The following is a 22,368-nucleotide window of genomic DNA, read 5'->3' as shown; positions in this document are numbered from 1 at the left end:
TTGCCTAATTACCCTAACCTGTGTAGTTAACCTATTTAACCTAGTTAAGCCTTTAAATTTCACTTTAAGCTGTATAGAAGTGTCCTAAAATATCTAGTAAAATATTATTAACTGTCATCATTGCAAAGATAAAATAAATCAGATATTAGAAATGAGTTATTGAAACTATTATGTTTAGAAATGTGTTGAACAAGTCTCTTCTCAGTTAAACAGAAGTTGGGTGAAAAATAAACAAGGGGGGGGGGGGTAATAATTCAGGGGGCTAATAATTCTGACTTCAACTGTATCTAGGAGTCTTACTTTAAACACTAAGTAAATTTTACAAGTTATTGTACTTGATATGACTTTTTAAGAATTTAGCGTGTGCAAAATGTTACAAGGATTTTATTAAGTAAATGTTAAAAGTATTTTTTTTCAGTAAGTGTTGACAGTATGCCAAGGTAACATCACCAGACCAAACGCATGTCTGTTTGAACTTCATCTGCTACATTTTTTTTTTTTTTTTTTTTTGCTTCTCTGCTTCCTTGCGCCTTTTCTCTTCTCCGTTAACGGAAGGCTAATTAAAGGGGACCTGACATTGCGCTGAACATCAATCAATCAATGTCTGAAGCCCCGGCCCCTACTGACTCCCTCAACCTGCTGCACAAGCTCACAGCTCTTTAAAGGTTAATTATATTCATTAGAGAAAGAAGGAACGGGAGAGAGGAAGATAGAGAGGAAGTCACCCTGAATATATGCCGCTCCTGCCAGGGGGTTTATTCTTCTTCAAAGTCTGCAAGGTTAAACTCAGAGCCACAGCACCACCTGTCAGAGTATAACAACATCCAGTTGGTTGAGAGCACCATGGGAAGTGCACGTAATGGGGCGCGTGGTCATTTAAAGTGCACTGTAAAAATTTACGGTATAAATAAACAGCAGCTGAATTATCTGTCATCAGATCTTGACAATCCTCCAGTGGTGTGTGTGTGTAATCAGTCAGGATGAGAAACGTGTGTGTGAGCGGAGTGCATGTATGGAGTTGTAGTCCATGAAATGGCGGTTTTGTAGTCCATAAGTGATTGTGCGTGTATTCCAGCGATCTATGGAGTTTAGATCGCTGGTGAACGTGACATATACAACAAAAAGACTAAATTGTTATAATATTTCACAGCTTTTATACTGTTTTATTAAATAACTGAACTATACATAATTGTAATAATACATAAACACATTTTTTTAAAGTTTACCTCTACCAATTTCATTAAAATATTTAGATTTTTATTAAAATTCACTGAAAGAGAAGGCTTTATTCCAATGATCATAACACTATTTACAAAGTCATTTCTTCCAGAATGCTTATTTTTAAACCAATTCAACATTCCCAAAGACATATCTGTATATATAGAGAGTCTCTGATAAGTGGAACACAGCCTTCTCTCTCTCTCTTTTTTTTTTTTTTTGTAAAGTTTATCTGCATGCAGCATATGCAGTTTTCAAGACTGACGGCAGCCAAATGTTTCAGGGCATGCGAGCAGCTTTGTCTCACTATCGCACTAAAAAGCAAACTCCCCACCAGCCCCCCAAACTTCCTAATTAGTCCATTAGCGCTAATATACTTCACACAAGAAGCAATTTACCATGCCTGGCAGGATCTGCAACCTGCTAACCTCATCGCTAATATCGCTTGATACTTCATTATAGTCTGTTAATAACAGCTCTCCTCAACTCTTGCCTTCTAACAAGATGCCCGTCATTCAACTCCTGCCTCTCCACGTCTGCCATTTCTCTCTTTACATTTACACAATCTGCTCTGTTTTATGGTTAAACTACAGGTCTGGAGTCAGTAAGCGACTAGGTACTAATCACTATTTTTATAGTCTTCTTTCACTTGAGTGTTTTGAGTATGGAGGAAGATACTCATGTTATTGGTTTGGATCTGTTGATTGAAAAATACATGAAATGATTTTAGTCATTTTGGAAATGACAGTGCTTAAATATGTAATTTAGTAAAGAACATGCTTTTAGAATTTGTTTTAAAACATTTGGAAGTGAGGATGTTAGGATTTTTGAGAATTTACTCAAGTCATGCAAAAGCTGATGTTATATCATAGTTTTATCAAATATAATCAGCATATTTTTTGGTAATATTTTTAAATAGGTTTTAAAATATCCTTATATTTAAAAAATATATATTTTAAAGTTTCTTTTGTTTTTATAAATGTAGAGTTATTTAGAAATGACAAGTAATTTACTAATTTTTTACTTTTTTAATTCCAAATTTTACATACTTTTATTACATAAAAATGTGTGCTTAAACTATAAAATTAGTGTATATATTATAATTAGAATTTTTTGTGTTTAATGGGTATTTTTAATTTAATTTTATTTTATTTTATTTTATTTTATTTTATTTTATTTTATTTTATTTTATTTTATTTTATTTTATTTTATTTTATTTTATTTTATTTTATTTTATTTTCATCTGGGGCCGGGTCGCAGGGGCAGCAGTATCAGGACTTCCCTCTCCCTAGACCAAGAGACAAGGGCATCCCTCCAGCATGTTCTGGGTCTTGCCCGAAGCCTCCTCCCAGTGGGGCATGCACACCTCCCTAGGTAGGCATCTAGGAGGCATCCTAAACAGATGCCCAAGCCACCTTAGCTGACTTTAGCAACATAGCACTCTACGTATAAGGGTGCTCCCTGCACCCTGCAAAGGAAACTTACTTCGGCCACTTGTATCCAAGATCTTGTCCTTTTGGTGATGACCCAAAGTTCATGACCATAGGTGAGAGTAGGAACGTAGATTGACTGGTAAATGGAAAGCTTTGCCTGTCAGCTCAGCTCCTTCTTTACTGCAATGGACCTATACTTCATCTGCATCACTGCTGCCGATGTACTAATCCGCCTGTCAATGTCATGTTCCATCCTTCCCTCACCCATGAACACAACCCCAAGATACTTGAACTCCTCCACTTGGGGTCAGTACTTTCCTCCAACCTGGAGATAGCAAGCCACCTTTTTCAGTGGAGCACCATGGCCTTGCATTTGGAGGTGCTGATTCTCATCCCAGTCGCGTCACACTTGGCAGCAAACCACCCCAAAGGTTAATAATTAATCTGTGCAAGTTAATCGACTGAAAAAAAGTAGATTATTGTAATTCTGTTTGCTCCTGCATTTGAAGAGGAGGTCCTATTGTTGATGTCAACCTAAGCACTTCCATAGCCACTGCATATCAATACTCTCTTTTACAGTTAGTTTGCTGTGAGGGAATGATGCAAAATAAGACAAGCCCCGCCCCCTAGCAATATTTCTATCAGTAGGTTATATGCAGAGCTAGTGCTTCTTCTCATACTGTTAAACTTCTGGTAGCGCCTGACCCAGGTTACTGACAAATTAAAAGTCCTTTCACATACTTCTGCGTATACCCTGTTGGAAGTACATTGACATACTGAAATACATGTCTCAGCAACTTCTAGTTCATGTAGACTTCAAAGGTCCCATGAAATGCTTTGAAATGTGTTTTTTTCTATTCAGAGTTTTATGTTATTCCAACTGAAAAATAAAGAGACAGCAGGACATATACTGGCTCCTCCTCTTAAAAAGTAGCCAATAGTATTTCATTTTTATCACAGCTCTTCCAGTGAGAGCGGTTGAGGTCAGATCAAAAGATACTAAAGTGCATTTGATTGGTCAAGATTTCAGGAGAAACTGAAGTATGACGTGAAAAAAAATCAATGTCGATTTAGGTGGAGGAGACAAACTGCAAACTTTGGATGCTTATATCAGTTTAATATTTTGTAAACGTGCGTTTTTCACTATCTTGGAGCACACTAGCCTATAGATATCCTTAAAATAACAGACTGAAACTAACATCTAACATTTTTATTGTAATTTCACGGGACCTTTAAGACTTAGATGTTCACTTATTGATTGTGGAAGGGAATTCTGTGCTTATATTTACTAAGGGTGCCAATATTATTGAAGGGCACTGTATTTCATGAAGTGAAAAATAGAAGGCAAGATGAAAAAAAAAATCGAGTACAAGAATAGAGATGTGAACATTGAAACACATGCAAGCAGGAAGACAACAGGAGGACAGTGATTGATCAGCCAGACTCTGTTAGAAGGTCAGTTGTGTGGCTTTTCAGTCAAGACGTCAACATTATGTGTCACTCAAGCTACTGCTGGCTCTAATAGCTTTCCAATAGAGGTCCACTCGGTAGCCATATTCGCAATTTGAGGTAAGCTATTTAATTTCTGCTTTACTCTGTTTTTACACATGATAAACTCTTATTTAAACTGCATAACTGGTGTACACCTGAGACATTTTAAGAGGAGGAATATAATGAATTAGAAAACTTGCAAAGCTAAACGTAGTGGTTGCAGGGATAAATGTTTAAAGAGGGAAGCTGTCTTTTGATTAATATTTAGGAGCTTAAATTGGAGGTACACTTGTAGAAATCTTATTAAAGATTACTGAAACTGAATGAATAAAAACGAACAAATTTTGGTTTCTTAAATAAAATAAGGCGCATTAAAAATAAAAAGCCTCCAGCTACTGTTCTTGCCAATGTTTCATTCTAATGCTAAAACTAAAACTGAAAAATAATAAAAAGCTATGTGGATGTATGTGTGTGTGTTTTAATTGTGTGTTTTACGTATGCAAAGTACTACTACTACTACTACTACTAATAAAAATAATAATAATAATAATAATAATAATAATATTAATAATCAGAAGAAGAAGAAGAAAAATAACAACATGTATGTGAATATGTCAAAAATATTATAACAGCACATTCTAAAATAAAATAAAAATAAATAAAATATTTAATTTTAATGTTTAAACTAAAACCGAGAAATAAAACATAGATAGAAAATGTGAGTATAATGTATAAAATAAAACAATAATATAAAAAAAATTTAATAATATTAATAATAATATGCTTATAGCCACAAACAATGTAACAGCGAATTCCAAAATAAAATAAAATTAAATAAATAAAATTAAATAAAATAATATATTCAATAATAATACAAATAATAATAATAATAATAATAATAATAATATTAATATTAATGATAATAATAATAATTATAATTATAATTATAATTATAATAATTATAATAAAATAATAATAATATGCATAAAGCCACAAACAATGTAACAGCACATTATAAATAAAATAAGATAAAATAAAATAAAATGTTTAATAATAATAATAATAATAATAATATGCATATAGCCACAATGTGACAGCATATTCTAAAATAACATAAATTAAAATAAAATAAAATAAAACAGTTAATATCCACTATCAATGTAACAGCACAATCTAAAAAAAATAAAATAATTTCAAATGAATATAAATAATATAAATAAAATAAGAAATAAATATTTAATAATAATAATAATAATAATATGCATATAGCCCCAATGTAACAGCACATTCTAAAATAAAATATTTTCAAACAAATATAAATAATAAAGTAAAATAAAAAATAAATATTTAATAATAATAATAACAATATTAATATGCATATAGCCCTAAACAATGTAACAGCACATTCTAAAATAAAATGAAATAAAATAATTTCAAATACATATAAATAATATAAATAAAATAAAAAATTAAACTTTTAATAATAATAATAATAATAATAATAATAATACGCATATAGCCCCAAGCAATGTAACATCACATTCTAAAATAAAATAAAATAAAATAATTTCAAATAAATATAAATAATATAAATAAAATAAATATTTAGTAATAATAATAATAATAATAATATGCATATAGCCCCAAACAATGTAACAGCACATTTTAAATTAAATTAAATTAAATTAAATTAAATTAAATTAAATTAAATTAAATTAAATTAAATTAAATTAAATTAAATATTTAATAATAATAATAATAATAATAAAAAATAATAATAATAATATAGCAACAATGTGACAGCACATTCTAAAATAACATAAATTAAAATAAAATAAACTAAAACAGTTAATAGCCACAAACAATGTAACAGCACAATCTAAAATGAAATAAAATAAAATAATTTCAAATAAATATAAATAATATAAATAAAATAAAAAATTAAATATTTAATAATAATAATAATAATAAAATGCATATAGCCCTGAACAATGTAACAGCACATTCTAAAATAAAATAAAATAAAATAAAATATGTAATTCTAATGCTTACAACTCTAAACTAAAACTGAAAAATAATAAAAACTTTACAAATAAAAATGTGTGTACGATGTATAAAATAAAAAATAGAAAATAAAATAAATAAAATAACAAAATAAAATAAAATAAATCGTGTCCCTCGTGACATTCTGTGGAGGGTGCTCTAGGAATATGGGGTCAGAGGTGCTCTGTTAAGGGCTGTCTCATCCCTGCATGAACAGAGTAGGAGTTTGATTCACATTGCCGGCAATAAATCAGACTTGTTGCAGTGTATGTTGGACTCCGGCAGGGCTGCTCTTTGTCAATCTGCTCATAATTTTTATAGGCAGGATTTCTGTGCGCAGTCTTGGTCCGGAGGGGATCCGGTTCGAAGGACCACAGGAACTCATCTCTGTTAAGATGATGTTGTTCTGTTGGCTGTATCGAACATGGACCTTCAGCATGCTCTGAGATGAGATGTGTGTATGAGAGCTTTTTCATTTTAAGTTTGTTTTAATATTTTTGGAGCAAAATATGGAAAGGCTAAACAACAATAAAGCCATTTTATTCCCCATCTTATTTTTTTTCTCTCATTTACCAAGTATGCCAGTATTAGTGTAGGCCACTGTATCTCTGAGTATCTCTCCTTCTCTCCGTCAGTCTCGTTGTGTGTGTCTGGACAGATCTCTTTACTGTCTCTACTCCATTGTTTGTATTGATTGCCATCTGAGGTCAATGGCTTTTTAAAGCAGCCAGATCGAAACGCCGAGTGTCTTCCTCATCTCCTTCTCCCTCTCGCATTCCTTCCCTCTATCCTGCTCATTTCTGTGCCATTTCGTTCTTTTATCTCCCTCCCCACATCATTGATCCGGGAGGCTGGAGAGCATTTCTGTCCAGTAATGTGCGGCCCATGGGCCTTCAGGTCATTTTAATTTGAGTTCAGGTCAGCGGGGCTACAGGGGAAATGCTCTTTGTTTGAATTAAAATGGTTTGGAAGATGATCCAATTTCATCCGCTACACAGTAAGAGGTAAATTAAGGGAATGAAGTTTTAGATGGTTTATATATAAAGGGAAAAGCTTTTTCAGACATGAAGGAAAGGTGGATATTGGTGATTTTATACACAAAATTGGTATACTATTTTCACATTGCAGGTCTATTCAAACTCCAACAAATGTTATTTTATGAAACTGATTTTCAGCTAAAATTGTATTTTTAACTAATGAGCAATTGGGTATTTGTATATAATTGGGTATATATATATATATATATATATATATATATATATATATATATATATATATATATATATATATATATATATATATATATATATATATATAAAAAATGCTTGCTTTCTATTATACATTTTTCATATTATTCAATCTTCTTTCAGGTGTCAAAGTCACTGTTTTTTACCTTGTCGCACACCCAGAGTTTTAAACTTCAACTATGAAAAATATTATTTATCTGGGATCTAATAATGTATCTTAATGAAACACTAGTAAAATATTTTAAATATTTTATAGTTATTAATGTGAGACTATTATCAATATTATTTTTTATACAAAATATAGCTGTCGCACAGTATCAGTGTCATTTCCACCACAACACTGTAATATCACTTTAAAAAATTTGTGTGAAAGATTATTTAGCTGGTTTCTATGAAAATAATTAGTGCCATCTGAGCACATCTTCAAGATGGAAGGCATTTATTTTTTATAAACAACACTTGGAAGAAAAATCAAAGTAAATATTGCCTGATTTAAGGAAATACATTTATGATATGTCGTTTCCAAACACACTTTACCTTTAAAGGTGTTTTTAAAAAACAAACAAAATGAAGGTACATAAGAGTGTTTCTATACATGAAAGCTAGTATCAATTCAAAGCTAATCGCTGAAGCTATTTTTCATTTTTTCACAATAAACTGTTGAAATGTCATTTCCACCTCTGTCATTTCCATCACCACCACAAAAATATTTAAAAAGTTCTCATCACACATTAAAAGAGTATTTACAATGTATAAGTTCATGCTCTATTTAATATACAAATTCATTTATTTATTTCCTAATAAGCTCTTAACCAAATTAATATTAAATTTTAGTGTGACAGGTGTACAAATTCAGCATACAACTAATTTATTTTCATTGACAAATGTATATTTATTGTATATATATTGAGGAAAGATTGGTTAAACTAGATACAAAAATGATCTTAGACAATGTTTGACTGCCATCATTTATTTCATTTTGAAATAAGCTGTATATTGAGATGTGGAATTGGCATTTGTTCAGTTCACAATGGAAAAAATGTTTCTCTAAATTTCTCTAAGTTCTCTAAATTTTAATCTAAATTTGTCCTCTTACAGATCTTAAATCTAGACAAATTGTTTAAACTTATGAGGCTATGTATGTTACGTTAATTTTGATCAAGTTTTTTTTTTTACTCAACTTCACAAGGCTAAAAGTGCCCATAGTCGATTGGCTATGGTGTATGTTTTTGGACGATGGGAGGAAACCGGTGAACCCGGGGGAAGCCCACACGGACACGGGGAGAACATGCAAACTCCGCACTGAAACACCAACCGGCCCGATATGAGGTTGGACCAGTGGTGTTCTTGCTATGAGGCAACAGTGCTGGCCACTGGACCACCGTGTCGCCCTATTGGAAAAAGGGGTGGGAAGTGGAAAGGGCAAAAGCTTTTAGATGAAGATAACTGGAGTGAAAAACTCTGGTTATTTAAAATTCTTCCGTAGTCATCTAATAGGGCAGATTACGGAGCTAATGAGGTGCCACACATGTTGATCATAAGCACGTGCTCTTCTCGAAATTAGTTTATAATTATACCACACTTATGCAATTCACCTATAGCACTTGTCTTTGGACTGTGGGGGAGCACCCGACAAAACCCACACGAATACAAGGAGAACATGCAAACTCCACATAGAAATGCCAACTGGGCCAGGGATTGAGTCAGCGACCTTGTACTGTGGGAGGACAGTGCTAACCACTGAGCCACCCGTCGCATTAAGAATCCTTTCAGAAAGAAAACCCTGCTTTTCAAGTAATTTTCTTTATCAAGAAAATGTAAAAGGACAAAATACTGAGCAAGAAAATCTTTTTATTATTATTATTTTTTACAGTCAATGCGTAGGTCAAAGTATTAAACTTACCTGTAAAGCACACCTTTTAGTCTCCTCCTTGAAGTGTTTCTTTTCTTTCATTTGATAAGAGCTGAATGAAGCGACGTAATGATATCCAGCCAGAATATACAGTATATTCAATAGCCTTGCCATTCTGGTCCACTGATATGCACATGAATACTTTGAAAGCATAGAATCACCCACATTTATTTCATAAAATAAAACTTTTTATTATTATTTTTTCACCAAGCTTAAAATGCAGCAAAAGAGAGTCATAAAAATCCACGACTTGCTCACTTGAATACGTCTTTTGAAGATATCCTTCAAAACCGGCAGGAATTCATTGCTCTTGTCAGTGATGAAGTGCTATAATCTAATATGAGTGTTTTTTGGTTTTGTTTTCCCCCACGGCTGTTAATTCATGTGATTCAGTCTTTCACAAATGAACAACAGAAGCAAGTAATTAACGGTTCTCTGGTCATAGCTGGTTTTCTGCCATATTGGCTGCAATGTAAATAATGAGGGACTCGGGCAGAGGAATATGAAACTATTGGGAGATGGTTTAATCGTGTGCTGTTTACTCACTCAAAGGCCTCACAATGCCTTGCTTTAGTCATTGTGTATGTTTGAGCGCCACCTATTGTGGGAAAGATGCTAATACAGGCACATATACATGCTGGGAATCGAAAGAATTCAAGGTCATGACAATGAAAGAAAAAGAAAGTTATATGTTTTAGTCTCTCAGGAGAAGCACTTCCTTCCATGATAAGAGCACACACTGAAGTGAAAAGGAAACCTGGACTGTTTTTCTTTGTTAAAGATTACAGTTTCTGCATTTTGTGATTCACAAGTGATTGTGGGGTGATCTCTGCTCTGTCAGCTTTTTTTAATATAATATTTTTATTTTGACTTAAAGCATCACAGAGCAGTACAAAAAAACAACAACAACTATAAAGACAGAAGACAGAAAAAAAGATTTTAAAACAATTTTTACATCAGTTTATCCAGTTTTATACATAGGTTAATAATGTTACACACTTATTTCTTGGCCAGTGGGCACAGGCAATACAATGACAGGGTCATATCCTTAAACCGTTGTCCTTGACATTTGACAGATAATTAAAAAAAAAACAAAACTTCATACTGTGTCTTCGAAGCCTGTAACGCTATCTAAAAGATTGTGTCTAAGTCTCTCTAATTGTAAAGTGCTAGAGAATTCTGAAAGTCAGGGTTTAAACAGTGGTTTTGATGCCTTTTTCCATAGACAAAGAATATGTTTTAGCTTTCAATATTCCATATTGGATAGCTTTTTTAATCTGATGACTTTGGTCAAACCAACTAAAACAGCAATTCCTGGATCAGGGGGAGTTCATAAGATCAATCTGAATATTTCGCTCTGAAACTCGAAACTTTTGATGTTGAAAATTAAACTCTACAATTTAACTACGTGACTTTTATTTACATTTTAGTAGTTTGAAATAATGTAATGTACTGTATAAGAAATAATATATAAAGAAATAAGTCTGGGCGGCGCAGTGGTGCAGCAGGTAGTGCTGTCGCCTCACAGTAAGAAGGTTGCTGGTTCGAGCCTCGACTGAGTCAGTTGTCGTTTCTGTGTGGGGTTTGCATGTTCTCTCTGCGTTCACGTGGGTTTCCTCCGGGTGCTCCGGTTTCCCCCACAGTCCAAAGACATGCGGTACAGGTGAATTGGGTAGACTAAATTGTCTGTAGTGTATGAGTGTGAATGAGTGTGTAGGATGTTTCCCAGAGATGGGTTGCAGCTGGAAGGGGATCCGCTGCGTAAAACATGTGCTGGATAAGTTGGCGGTTCATTCTGCTGTGGCAACCCCAGATAAATAAAGTGACTAAGCCTAAAAGAGAATGAATGAATGAATGAAATAAGTCTAAAATAACTGTAAAAATGTACTGGCAGTTCATTACACGGTGTTTGTACTGTAATATACAACAGCAAACCAGACAATATATCACTTTAAACTATTAAAAATGTTAATAAAAGTCACTTTTCAAACTTTTAAACATTTAAAAGTTGCTGTAAGAAAGTTCAAGATACCATAATGCAATTCAAAAGCAAAAATAAATGTGGAAAAATTAACAGAAATCACAAAATAGGAAAAGCTGCTAGTTTATGGATATTTATTACAGTGCATTAAAAGTTTAGTTTGTGGAGGACAGCTGTGACAGAACAAGAGTCATTTTGTCATATAAAATACATTAAAAAAATGTTCTGATTCACTCATGAAAGGCAGTTTAACAGCTGGGTGTTACGTAATGCTTAATCATTATTGTCAATTTGGGGAATAAACCCTGCCATGTTTTATTTCTCGCAGGTATTTGATTCCATCTCTGGACCGATCGCATGCTGGCTTCTACAGGTGCATTGTGAGGAACCGAGTTGGAGCTCTGTTACAGAGGAGAACTGAAGTACAAGTGGCATGTGAGTAACTTTCGAGCACTTTGATTTGTGTGTGATTATTACTAGAATATGTAGACATAGAACATGCAATATCTATTTGTTTTGGTATTATTTAAAGTGATTTTCTGTAATTTGCTAGCTATTATCACTTTACTCAGTGTGAATAAAAAAAGTATCATGAAGCCCATTAGATTTTAAAATGCATCTATAATTCAAGCAAACTATATTCTTGTATATGTATTTATAAGATTTGGTATTGTTAAAGGGGTATTTCACCCCCAAAAAATTAACACTTATTTACTATTTACTCACCCTCAGGTGGTTCTAAACCTTTATGAGTTTTGTTTTTCCTGATGAACACACAACAAGATATTGTGAAGAAGCTGAAAAACGTGTAAACACTGACTTCCATAATAGGAAAAAACAAATACTATGGAAGTCAATGGTTACAAGTCTCCGGCTTTAAAAAAAAAAAAAAAAAAAAAAAATATATATATATATATATATATATATATATATATATATAGTTTTTTTTGGTGTGTGTTTAACAAGTGATAACAATCACTTCATTTAATAAGTGATAACAATAATTTCATTTTTGGGTGTACTATTAATTTAAGCAAAATCACAGAAGCAACAGTGTTGTTTTCTACAATATCAGCCTGCGATCACAATCACAAACTGATTATTTTATACAAAACTTCAACAAACAAAAAGTTAATACTCACATTTTAAAGTGATTCGCATGATTGCAAGTCATTTATGAGTGTGAAGTCTTTAGGTATTACAAATAAGATCCTGTTCGAGAGATAAATGAATCAGCAGTTTTAAATGGGTCACTTGAATAAATCATTCAGTGAATCAATCATTAAAGAGACAGTTCACCCAAAACTGATAATTCTGTTGTCATTTACTCAACCCTCACTTGTATATATTGATATACATTTGGAGTCAGAATTATTAGCCCCCCTGAATTATTTGACCCACTGTTTATTTTTTTCCCTGTTTATTCTGTTTATTTATTTCAGTTTAACAGAGAGCAGGTTTTTTTCAACACATTTACAAACATAATAGTTTTATTAACTCATCTCTAATAACTGATTTTTTTATCTTTGTCATGATGACAGTAAATAATATTTTACTAGATATTTTTCAAGACTCTTCTATACAGCTTAAAGTGACAATTATAGGCTTAAGTAGGTTAATTAGCTTAACTTGGCAGGTTAGGGTAATTAGGCAAGTTATTGTATAATGATGGTTTGTTCTGTAGACTATTAAAAATATAGTTTAAAGGGGATAAAAATTTTGTTCTGAAAATGTAAAAAATTTATAACTTATTTTATTCTAGCTGGGATAAAACAAATAAAATAATAAAATAGATAAAATAATATTATACACACTGTGAAATGGTCCTTGCTCTGTTAAACATAATTTGGAAAATATAAAAAAAAAAAAAAAAAAATCAAAGGGGGCTAATAATTCTGACTTCAACTGTATATGCTTGATAAATACTTTGTATATATCTTTAATACCAAAGGTCTCAAACTCAATTCCTGGATTGTGCCAGCTCTGCACAGTTTTCCTCTAACCCTGATCAAACACAGCTGATCCAACTAATCACGGTGTTCAAGACTACTAGAGACTATTAAGCAGGTGTGAAATGGAGGTGGTTGGAGATAAACTGTGCAGAGCTGTGGCCCTCCAGGAACTGAGTTTGAGACCATTGTTGTATACAATATATTGATATATACCTTGATATAACCTTCACTTGATCAATATTTTTTATAAATGTTGGAAACATTTTGCTGCACCTACAACAAACACGCAAGGTACACCACCAACACCACACACACTCACCTCTTTTTCTCAGCTCTCTGAGTCTGAGGTGTCCAAACTGGTGCTATCTAGCCATGCAACCACCTGTCCACTCGATCCCATTCCCTCTCATCTCTTGCAAGCCATCTCTCCTGCAGTCATACCAACACTGACTCACATAATTAACACATCTCTTGACTCTGGTTTATTCCCCACTTCATTTAAGCAGGCTAGGGTAACCCCACTGCTAAAGAAACCCAACCTGGACCATACGCTACTTGAAAACTACAGACCAGTATCCCTGCTTCCATTCATGGCCAAGATTCTGGAGAAAGTAGTGTTCAAACAAGTCCTGGACTTTCTTACTCAAAACAATCTCTTGGACAACAAGCAATCCGGCTTTAAGAAAGGCCACTCAACTGAGACTGCCCTGCTCTCGGTCGTGGAGGATCTCAGACTGCTAAAGCAGACTCTAAATCATCAGTCCTCATTTTGCTGGACTTGTCAGCTGCTTTTGACACTGTCAACCACCAGATCCTGCTATCTACGCTCGAGTCACTGGGCGTTGCGGGCACTGTTATACAATGGTTCAGATCTTACCTCACTGACAGATCATTCAGGGTGTCTTGGAGGGGTGAGGTGTCCAACCTACAGCATCTAAACACTGGGGTACCTCAAGGCTCTGTTCTTGGGCCACTTCTCTTCTCCATCTACACATCATCTCTAGGACCAGTCATCCAGAGACATGGATTCTCCTACCACTGCTATGCTGATGATACCCAGCTATACCTCTCTTTTCATCCTGATGATCCCTCGGTTCCAGCTCGCATCTCAGCCTGCCTGTTGGATATTTCACACTGGATGAAAGATCATCATCTTCAGTTGAACCTCGCAAAAACAGAAATGCTTGTAGTTTCTGCCAACTCGACTCTACACCATAACTTTTCAATCCAGATGGACGGGGCAACCATTACTGCATCCAAAATGGTGAAAAGCCTTGGAGTAACGATTGATGACCAACTAAACTTCTCTGACCACATCTCTAGAACTGCTCGATCGTGCAGATTCACACTCTATAACATCAGAAAGATCCGACCCTTCTTATCTAAACAAGCAGCTCAACTCCTTGTTCAAGCTCTTGTTCTCTCCAAACTGGATTACTGTAACTCTCTACTAGCTGGGCTTCCAGCTAACTCTATCAAACCTCTTCAGCTGCTCCAGAATGCAGCAGCACGAGTGGTCTTCAATGAACCTAAACGAGCACATGTCACTCCGCTGCTACTCCGTTTGCACTGGCTGCCAGTTGCTGCTCGCATCAAATTCAAAGCTCTGATGTTTGCCTACAAAGTGACTTCTGGCCTTGCTCCTTCTTATCTGCTCTCGCTTCTGCAGATCTATGTGCCCTCCAGAAACTTGCGTTCTGTGAATGAACGTCGCCTCGTGGTTCCATCCCAAAGGGGGAAGAAATCACTTTCGCGAACGCTCACGCTCAATCTGCCCAGTTGGTGGAATGAACTCCCTAACTGCATCAGAACAGCAGAGTCACTCGCTACTTTCAAGAAACGACTAAAAACTCAACTATTTAGTCTCCACTACACTTCCTAATCTGTAATTGCCTCACTGAATATCACACTAACTGTTACACAAAAAAAAATAAATAAATAAAAAATACTAATACTACTAATACTTCCCTTCTTCGACTTTACAGACCTGAAACTTGCTTATAGCACTTATTCATTGTTGCTCTTGGTTGTGTAAATTGCTTCCTTGTCGTCATTTGTAAGTCGCTTTGGATAAAAGCGTCTGCTAAATGACTAAATGTAAATGTAAATGTAAAATGAAACCTGTAACCATTGACTTTCATAGTATTTGCTTTGCCTACCATGTAAGTCAGTGGTTACAGGTTTCTAACATTTTTCATTTTGCCAATTTTACATTGTCCTGCTTTTTTGGAAGTATATTGTTGTATGTTGTTGTATTTCGCACTGTCTGTATTTTGCACTGTCTGGAGCCAGCACCTAAGCTTTACACTTATCATAGCACACCTGCTGCTATGTGTCAATAAAAGTGATTTGATTTGATTTAATACCTAGAACGACTTAAAACTAATGAAGTTGTTTTAATTTTTGGGTGAACTATCACTTTAAGGCAGCAACTTAAAGAGCACAAGCACAAGACACAATATCCTTTAATTATCATTGCAAAAAATATTTTGTTCATTTATTTACTCATTCATTTTTATTCGGCTTAGTCTCTATTTCAGAGGTCGCCACGGCAGAATGAACCACCAACTATTGCATATGTTTTATGCATTGAACGACCTTCCAGCTGCAACCTAGTACAGGGAAACACCCCCCCCCCACACACACACACACATTAATACACAACGGCCAATTTAGTTAATTCAACTCATCTGTAGCGCATGTCTTTGGACTGTATGGGAAACCGGAGCACCCAGAGGAAACCCACGCCAACATGGGGAGAACATGCAAACTCCACATAGAAATGCCAACTGGCCCAGCGGGACTCGAACCAGTAAGCCTTCTTCTGCGAGGCAACACTGCTAACCACTGAGCCATTGTGCCACCAAATAATAATTTATTTATTTTTAGTATCACACACCACTACTAGGCAGTGTAAGTGTGTGTGTGTTCAGAGGGCCAGCAGCTGTTGGTGAGGTGCTGTACCTCTGTTTCATTAAAACCTCCTCTCCAATGGCACAGCTGGTCCACTCAAACTTCCTCATTAGATTGATGAGGTTGTGCCGACCAATCACTTCGCTCTCTCCGAATTTAATTCATTCCTGCATTTTATAATCTGTTTAGCACGAGGAACAGCTGCTGCGATTGAACCGAGTGCCGAGCCTCTGGTGTTTCAAGCCAAATTCAAGTTTCACTGCCCACTGACCTCTCGCCGAATGTTTCTGGTCGTTATTAAAGTTTGATTTTCTTTGTGAGAGTCAAAAGCAGTTACCTGTCTTTAATCAATATGCTTCTTGGTGACTTCCTGTTTGCTGATTCGGATACATAATATAATATAATATAATATAATATAATATAATATAATATAATATAATATAATATAATATAATATAATATAATATAATATAATATAATAAATATAATATAATATAATATAATATAATATAATATAATATAATATAATATAATATAATATAAATAATTTAAAGTGGGATTTAAAAATAATTATTTGATATATTTTGTTTTACCCATTTATTAATTAATTAATACATTAAATAATTGATTGCTTCATTTATAATAATAATAGTAAATAATAATAATTGTTGTTGTTGTTGTTGTTGTTGTTGTTGTTGTTGTTGTTGTTGTTGTTGTTGTTATTATTATTATTATTTAAATTATTTTTTTATTTAGTTAGGGAAATCAACTGTTACAACTGGTTTATTTATTATAATAGGTATTGTACAAACACATAAATAAATAAATAAATAAATAAATTTAAAATTAATATTATAATAATTTAATTTAATAATAATAGTTATTATTATTACTATTATAAAAATAATAATTAAGCATTATAATTAATTAATGATAATATAATAATAATAATAATAATAATAATAATAATAATAATAATAATAATAATAAAAATAATAATAATAATTAAAGTGTTATTTAAAAATAATTATTGTAAATATTTTTTTAATTCAACTTTATTTAGTTAAATAAATCTACTGTGGCTAATTTTTTATTTGTTCTAATAAAAGTGTACAAAATTAAATTTAATAAATACATTAATGAATTAATTAATACATAATACAGTAGATAAACTACGAGCAGCGCTTACTACATAAGCAGAATAATTAAACATTAGACCAATGAGAGGAATTAAAGTCATTTTAAGAAGATTTTAGTCAATGAGTTTAAAAAGGATCATAAATACAATGGCTAGTAAAAAGATTTAACTGTTTATCCCTTTTAACCAATAGGTTTCACTGTTTCCAAACTGTTTGTTAACATGCTATTAATACATTAACTAATTGGACTATTATCAGTGTTACCCAATTTAGTTGCAACGTGTTTGATCTTGGCATAAAATGGGTTAAAAAACACAACAAAATGCAAAACAGTTGCTTTCACATCAGACCAATGAGAAAAAATAAAGTCGTTTGAAAAAGATTTTAGTCCAATAGTTAAAAACTCTAGTATCTTAAATACAATCGCTATTAATAAACTGTTACTAAATCGATGTGATGTTATAATGTCATACAATTTAGGATAAAACTTTAGAATAATGGTCCATTAGTTAATGTTTGATAATGTATTTACTAACATTAACTGAGCACACTGTAAAAACTAACAGTCAACTTTATCAAATGAAATTGAGTTTTGTGAACTCAAAATTTACAGAAAGTTAATTCTACTCATTTGAAAAAAGTTTTGAACTTAGTGTTAAAGTCAATGAGTTCAATTAAATACCTCATTACTTCAACTTAAATAGAGTAAGTTCACAGTACTCATATAGATTTGTTTATTTTTTTAATCAAGTGGTTTGTTGCAATCAGTTTCCTCAAACGGTTTGAGTTGACTTAACTAATTGGCTTTTACAGTACTCAATTGGTTTAAGTTCTCTGCAGTTTTACTGTGCTAAAAATACTTTGTTTACTCAAATAAATTAAATTTACAGTACTCATTAGGATTAGTTTTTGAACTTAAATGGTTTGTTGCAATTGGTTTCCTTAAACGGTTTGAGTTACCTTAAAGGGGTGGTCCACTACGATATCATGTTTTAAACTTTAGTTGATGTGTAATGTAGCTGTGTGAACATAAACATCACCTCTGAATGTAAGACGCTCAAAGTTCAATGCAAAGGGAGACCTTGGTTTTTATAGAGTTAGCATAGCAAAGCCTACAATGTCTGAATTTTGGGGACAAAAAAAATACTTCCGGGCCTGTGAGATCACAAACGTTCTTTTACCGCGCACACACAATGTATAACCAAGGGGCGTGGCCAGAGGCGCTGTAAGGTTACAGCAGAGATAGAGCTAAAATAGCGTCCCAACGCTGCTAATTCCACAGAGCTTCTTCTGTTTCTGTATTTGGGCTTCCAAAGGCCACGACACAAAGACAGAAGTGCTTAAAGTTCAATATTAATTATGTTCCAGAGAATTATAAAATACATAGCAAGCATGATTTGACAAAATACAGCTTCCAAAATCTCTCCCAGTGCTGGATTCGGTTAAAATCTCCTCAAAGAAGGAGCAGCTCCAACAAGCTGAAGCTGTAGCCTGTGAGCTTTTATTTGTTAAAATTGATCATGACATGTACAGTGTCTAGCCTTAACTGTATGTTGTAGCAAAGATGTAAACAATGGAAAATGCTGTTTGGCACCGCCAACGATTTAGCTACAATTTTTTATTTATAAATCAAACCGCTGTAAACACACACACACACACACTCTATAGGTAGCTTTTCCATGCATTTTACATCTCAGATAATGAACTCGCAAAAGATTTGTGAACGATTCATATTACTTACACATGCATGATCCGAATATATGTAAAAGACGTCGTGTAACGCGCTAAGTTAAAAAAATACAGGAGAGCTCGTCTAACTCATGTAGCAGCAGAAAAATCAATCAAGGCTCACACAGGTTGCATCACACATCTTGTGCTTTATTCTTCTGTCTACAGTGTCACTATATATTACAGAAAATTACTTGTCTACACGTCTACAGACAGTTCACACACACATACACATAGACAATCACACACACACATACACGCACAAAATGGCAATCTCTCTTAAAGGAGCCGCACCCCACACTAGTCAGATTTTCTTTTAGAGAGCGGGCATGAGGTTGACTGACTGTTTACACAAAAAGAGCATGCTTGTGCGGGCGTGACATGGAGCTGATTCGCGAATCACAGCACATTATGATAGATAACCAATCAGAGTCACTTGAGGGCGGGCCTTTCAGAGGAACTAGGACATATGCCAGTCATTTTCATGTTAGCTGAGTAGCTGTATATAATCAAAGTGTGATTCATGAAAAAAAGAAACGTGATTTCCTTTCTTATAAACACAACTAAGCCTTAAATTACATTCTGGACCACCTCTTTAACTTTTTAGGTTTTACAGTGTATGAATAATCTTGTAAAGCATTTATAAATCATAGTTTAACATTATTTTCCCAGAGATGAGTTGCGGCTGGAAGTGTATCCGCTGCATAAAAAACTTACCGCAAAAAACAGCATAAGTTGGCGGTTCATTCCGCTGTGGTGACCCCGGATTAATAAAGGGACTAAGCCGACAAGAAAATGAATGAATGAGTTTAACATTAACTAATGCATTACTAAAATCTAGTTGCGCTTGTTAACATTAATTCATTCATTCTGAGTTAACATGAACTAACATATTTTTTACTTAAATTACAATAATTAACTTCAGCAAATATGATTACATACCGTAATAAATGTACTAATTGTTTGTTAACATGTTACTAAATACATTAACTAATGGACAGTTGTTTTAAAAGTGTTACCTAATTTAGTTGCAACGTGTCCGATTTTGCCATCAAATGTGTTGAAAAATGTGACAAAAAGCGAAGCAGAAGCTTTTTTAAGAAAATCAAAATGGCGGACATGAAGTTTAACCAAATATGGATTATTTTGTATTGATGATCTCAGCGTGATCAAATAAATCAGTCTTTGTCAAATGATATTATGAAAAAAAAAAATATTTTTTTAATGTACATCAAGTGTCGTAATAATGTCAATAATTTTGTAAAATAAAGCATTTCACATCATCATTCTTGTTTCTCCAAATCAAGAGAGACCAAGAGAGACCAATTTTGTCATTTTTGGCGAATCATATTGCAGTTATCAGCAAAAATGACCATTTTTCATATATAGAAGATATAATGTCACCATGTGCTCGCAGTTAGCATGCAATGCTAATTATCTCAAAATGGCCGACTGTTGTCCAATTAATCAGACTGACTGTGGTATCGGTCCATCGCTTCTTATTATCACCCTTCATATCAGGAAATGGACGGAGGTACTTCACTTCTGGTCAAGATGGAAGTACTTAGAGCTTATTTGCTTTTCTCATTTCCCTTTCAAGCACCTGTGTAATAATTGACATCCAATTACCTTCCGTTTCTTTTGAAGGATGAAGTGAGTGCAATCAAGTACAGGAGCCAATGCTGAGGAAAACGACATTGTGATATCAAAGGCAGGACATTGCCTTGCTGGATATTGTATTATTTTTTTAAGTGGCTTTACTTAATTAGCTTTTTTGATGAATAATGCACTCGATAATAAAGACGCTTCCTTTGATTTTTTAAATCTTTCCTGTGCAGTGTATCGTTCCATACTTTCCCACGGTGTCCGTTTCTAACTTTATTTGCTAACAAATAAAAAGTTACCCTAAAAGGAAGGTTTTATCAAGAATTAACAATCATGTCATTCTGACCCCATGTTTCTTTCTGCCTCTGTATTAAACCTGCTTTTGTTATTTATGAAAGTTATAATATTACAAGGTTAGAATGACATGAGGAAGAGGAAAATAAAAGGGAAAACATTTTTATAAAATGCACAATTTAAGTGAAAATCTGTTTAATTCCACCAAAGATTGATTTCTTAACTTCTATGAATTTAAAACATTGTTCTTTTATTGTCTAAAACTATATATATATATATATATATATATATATATATATATATATATATATATATATATATATATATATATATATATATATATACAAGACATGTCACTCGAATAGTAATGGTAAAAATGTGTAACGGAAGAAGAAGCCCTTTCAAAGTATCTTTGTGCCGTGCAATGGCAGCTGTATGGGACAGGATCATCCACATGTCTATAGCAGATATATAAGGTTTCCATACCATGCAGTTGAACCGCGGTAAAGTTAGTTTGACGTTTAACATTCATTAGACACTCGATTTCAAACCAATAAATTCTTTGATCTTGTTATAGTTTGAGCCAAAAATAAGTCAGATAGACATAAATATGTGCCCTTTATATAGCACAAGGCAAAAAAATAAAAAATACCATACGAATGGATTAAACAATTTAAAGATATGAAATTATATAACAAAACCGATACCAAAATGTTCAGAAAAACATATTGCTTAACTCAATCTCGTAATTCGTCTCGTGGAGTAAGCATCTTATCACACCCCTACAATAAACTAAAATTATGACTAAGTGATTATATAATTTATTTATTATTTTTCAGCCTAGGTGACTTGTGCCTCTTTCCAAACAAAAAATTGAGTGTATTTTTAAGGTAACACACTAAAAAGCATCACTAGAAATGAGTTGACTTTTCCCCAGGAAGTTTAGTTGGCTACTCTTTTCCATCTTCAGACTGACTGCGAGAATGTTTATTCTGCTGAATCAGATGGGGGTGTAAATAAGACTGAATGCTGATTTAACGCATGGTGAATGTCCGTTCAGATGAGTCAGTTCTGGTCACTGTCATGGCCGATAGCTAGCTGGCACATATCATCCCCAGTCCGACTGCAACCACGAGGACGTCTGGCGCTGTGTCAGAGCACGTCTGTCAAACACCGCCCAACACAAGCAGATGGTGAAAGACACTAGAAAAGACTGGAACATTCTCTGCTTTGACTCTGGCAGAGCGACAAACGCTAATAACACTGCAACTGTTTTATCCACTGCTGTAGGCACTTGTACCAGAAATGAAAGTCTTGTTTGTGTTTGTAGAGGTGTTGGGATTTAGTATGGTGACAGATGTTAATGCTAAACGGTGGCATGTAATAGAAAATGTACTCACTATATTTACTTT

At 33.5% G+C, this 22,368-nt stretch overlaps 1 protein-coding gene across 10 annotated transcripts in view; it reads left to right on the top strand.

The window, feature by feature from the left end:
* Positions 1-22,368, top strand: part of sdk2b (sidekick cell adhesion molecule 2b) — a 628,575-nt gene that overhangs the window by 452,037 nt on the left and 154,170 nt on the right. For all 10 annotated transcript variants that reach the window (XM_087276682.1, XM_087276677.1, XM_087276680.1 and 7 more), the window contains exon 3: positions 11,654-11,760. In XM_087276682.1, coding sequence (XP_087132808.1) covers positions 11,654-11,760 — 107 coding nt within the window. The remainder of the gene's footprint in view (positions 1-11,653; positions 11,761-22,368) is intronic.

The sequence above is a fragment of the Danio rerio genome, chromosome 12 (genome assembly GCF_052040795.2).
Source record: "Danio rerio strain M-AB ecotype USA chromosome 12, GRCz13ab, whole genome shotgun sequence".
In the NCBI taxonomy this organism is placed as follows: domain Eukaryota; kingdom Metazoa; phylum Chordata; class Actinopteri; order Cypriniformes; family Danionidae; genus Danio; species Danio rerio.
The sequence above is the reverse complement of the archived record's forward strand: the minus strand, read 5'-3'. Positions and strand labels throughout refer to the sequence as shown.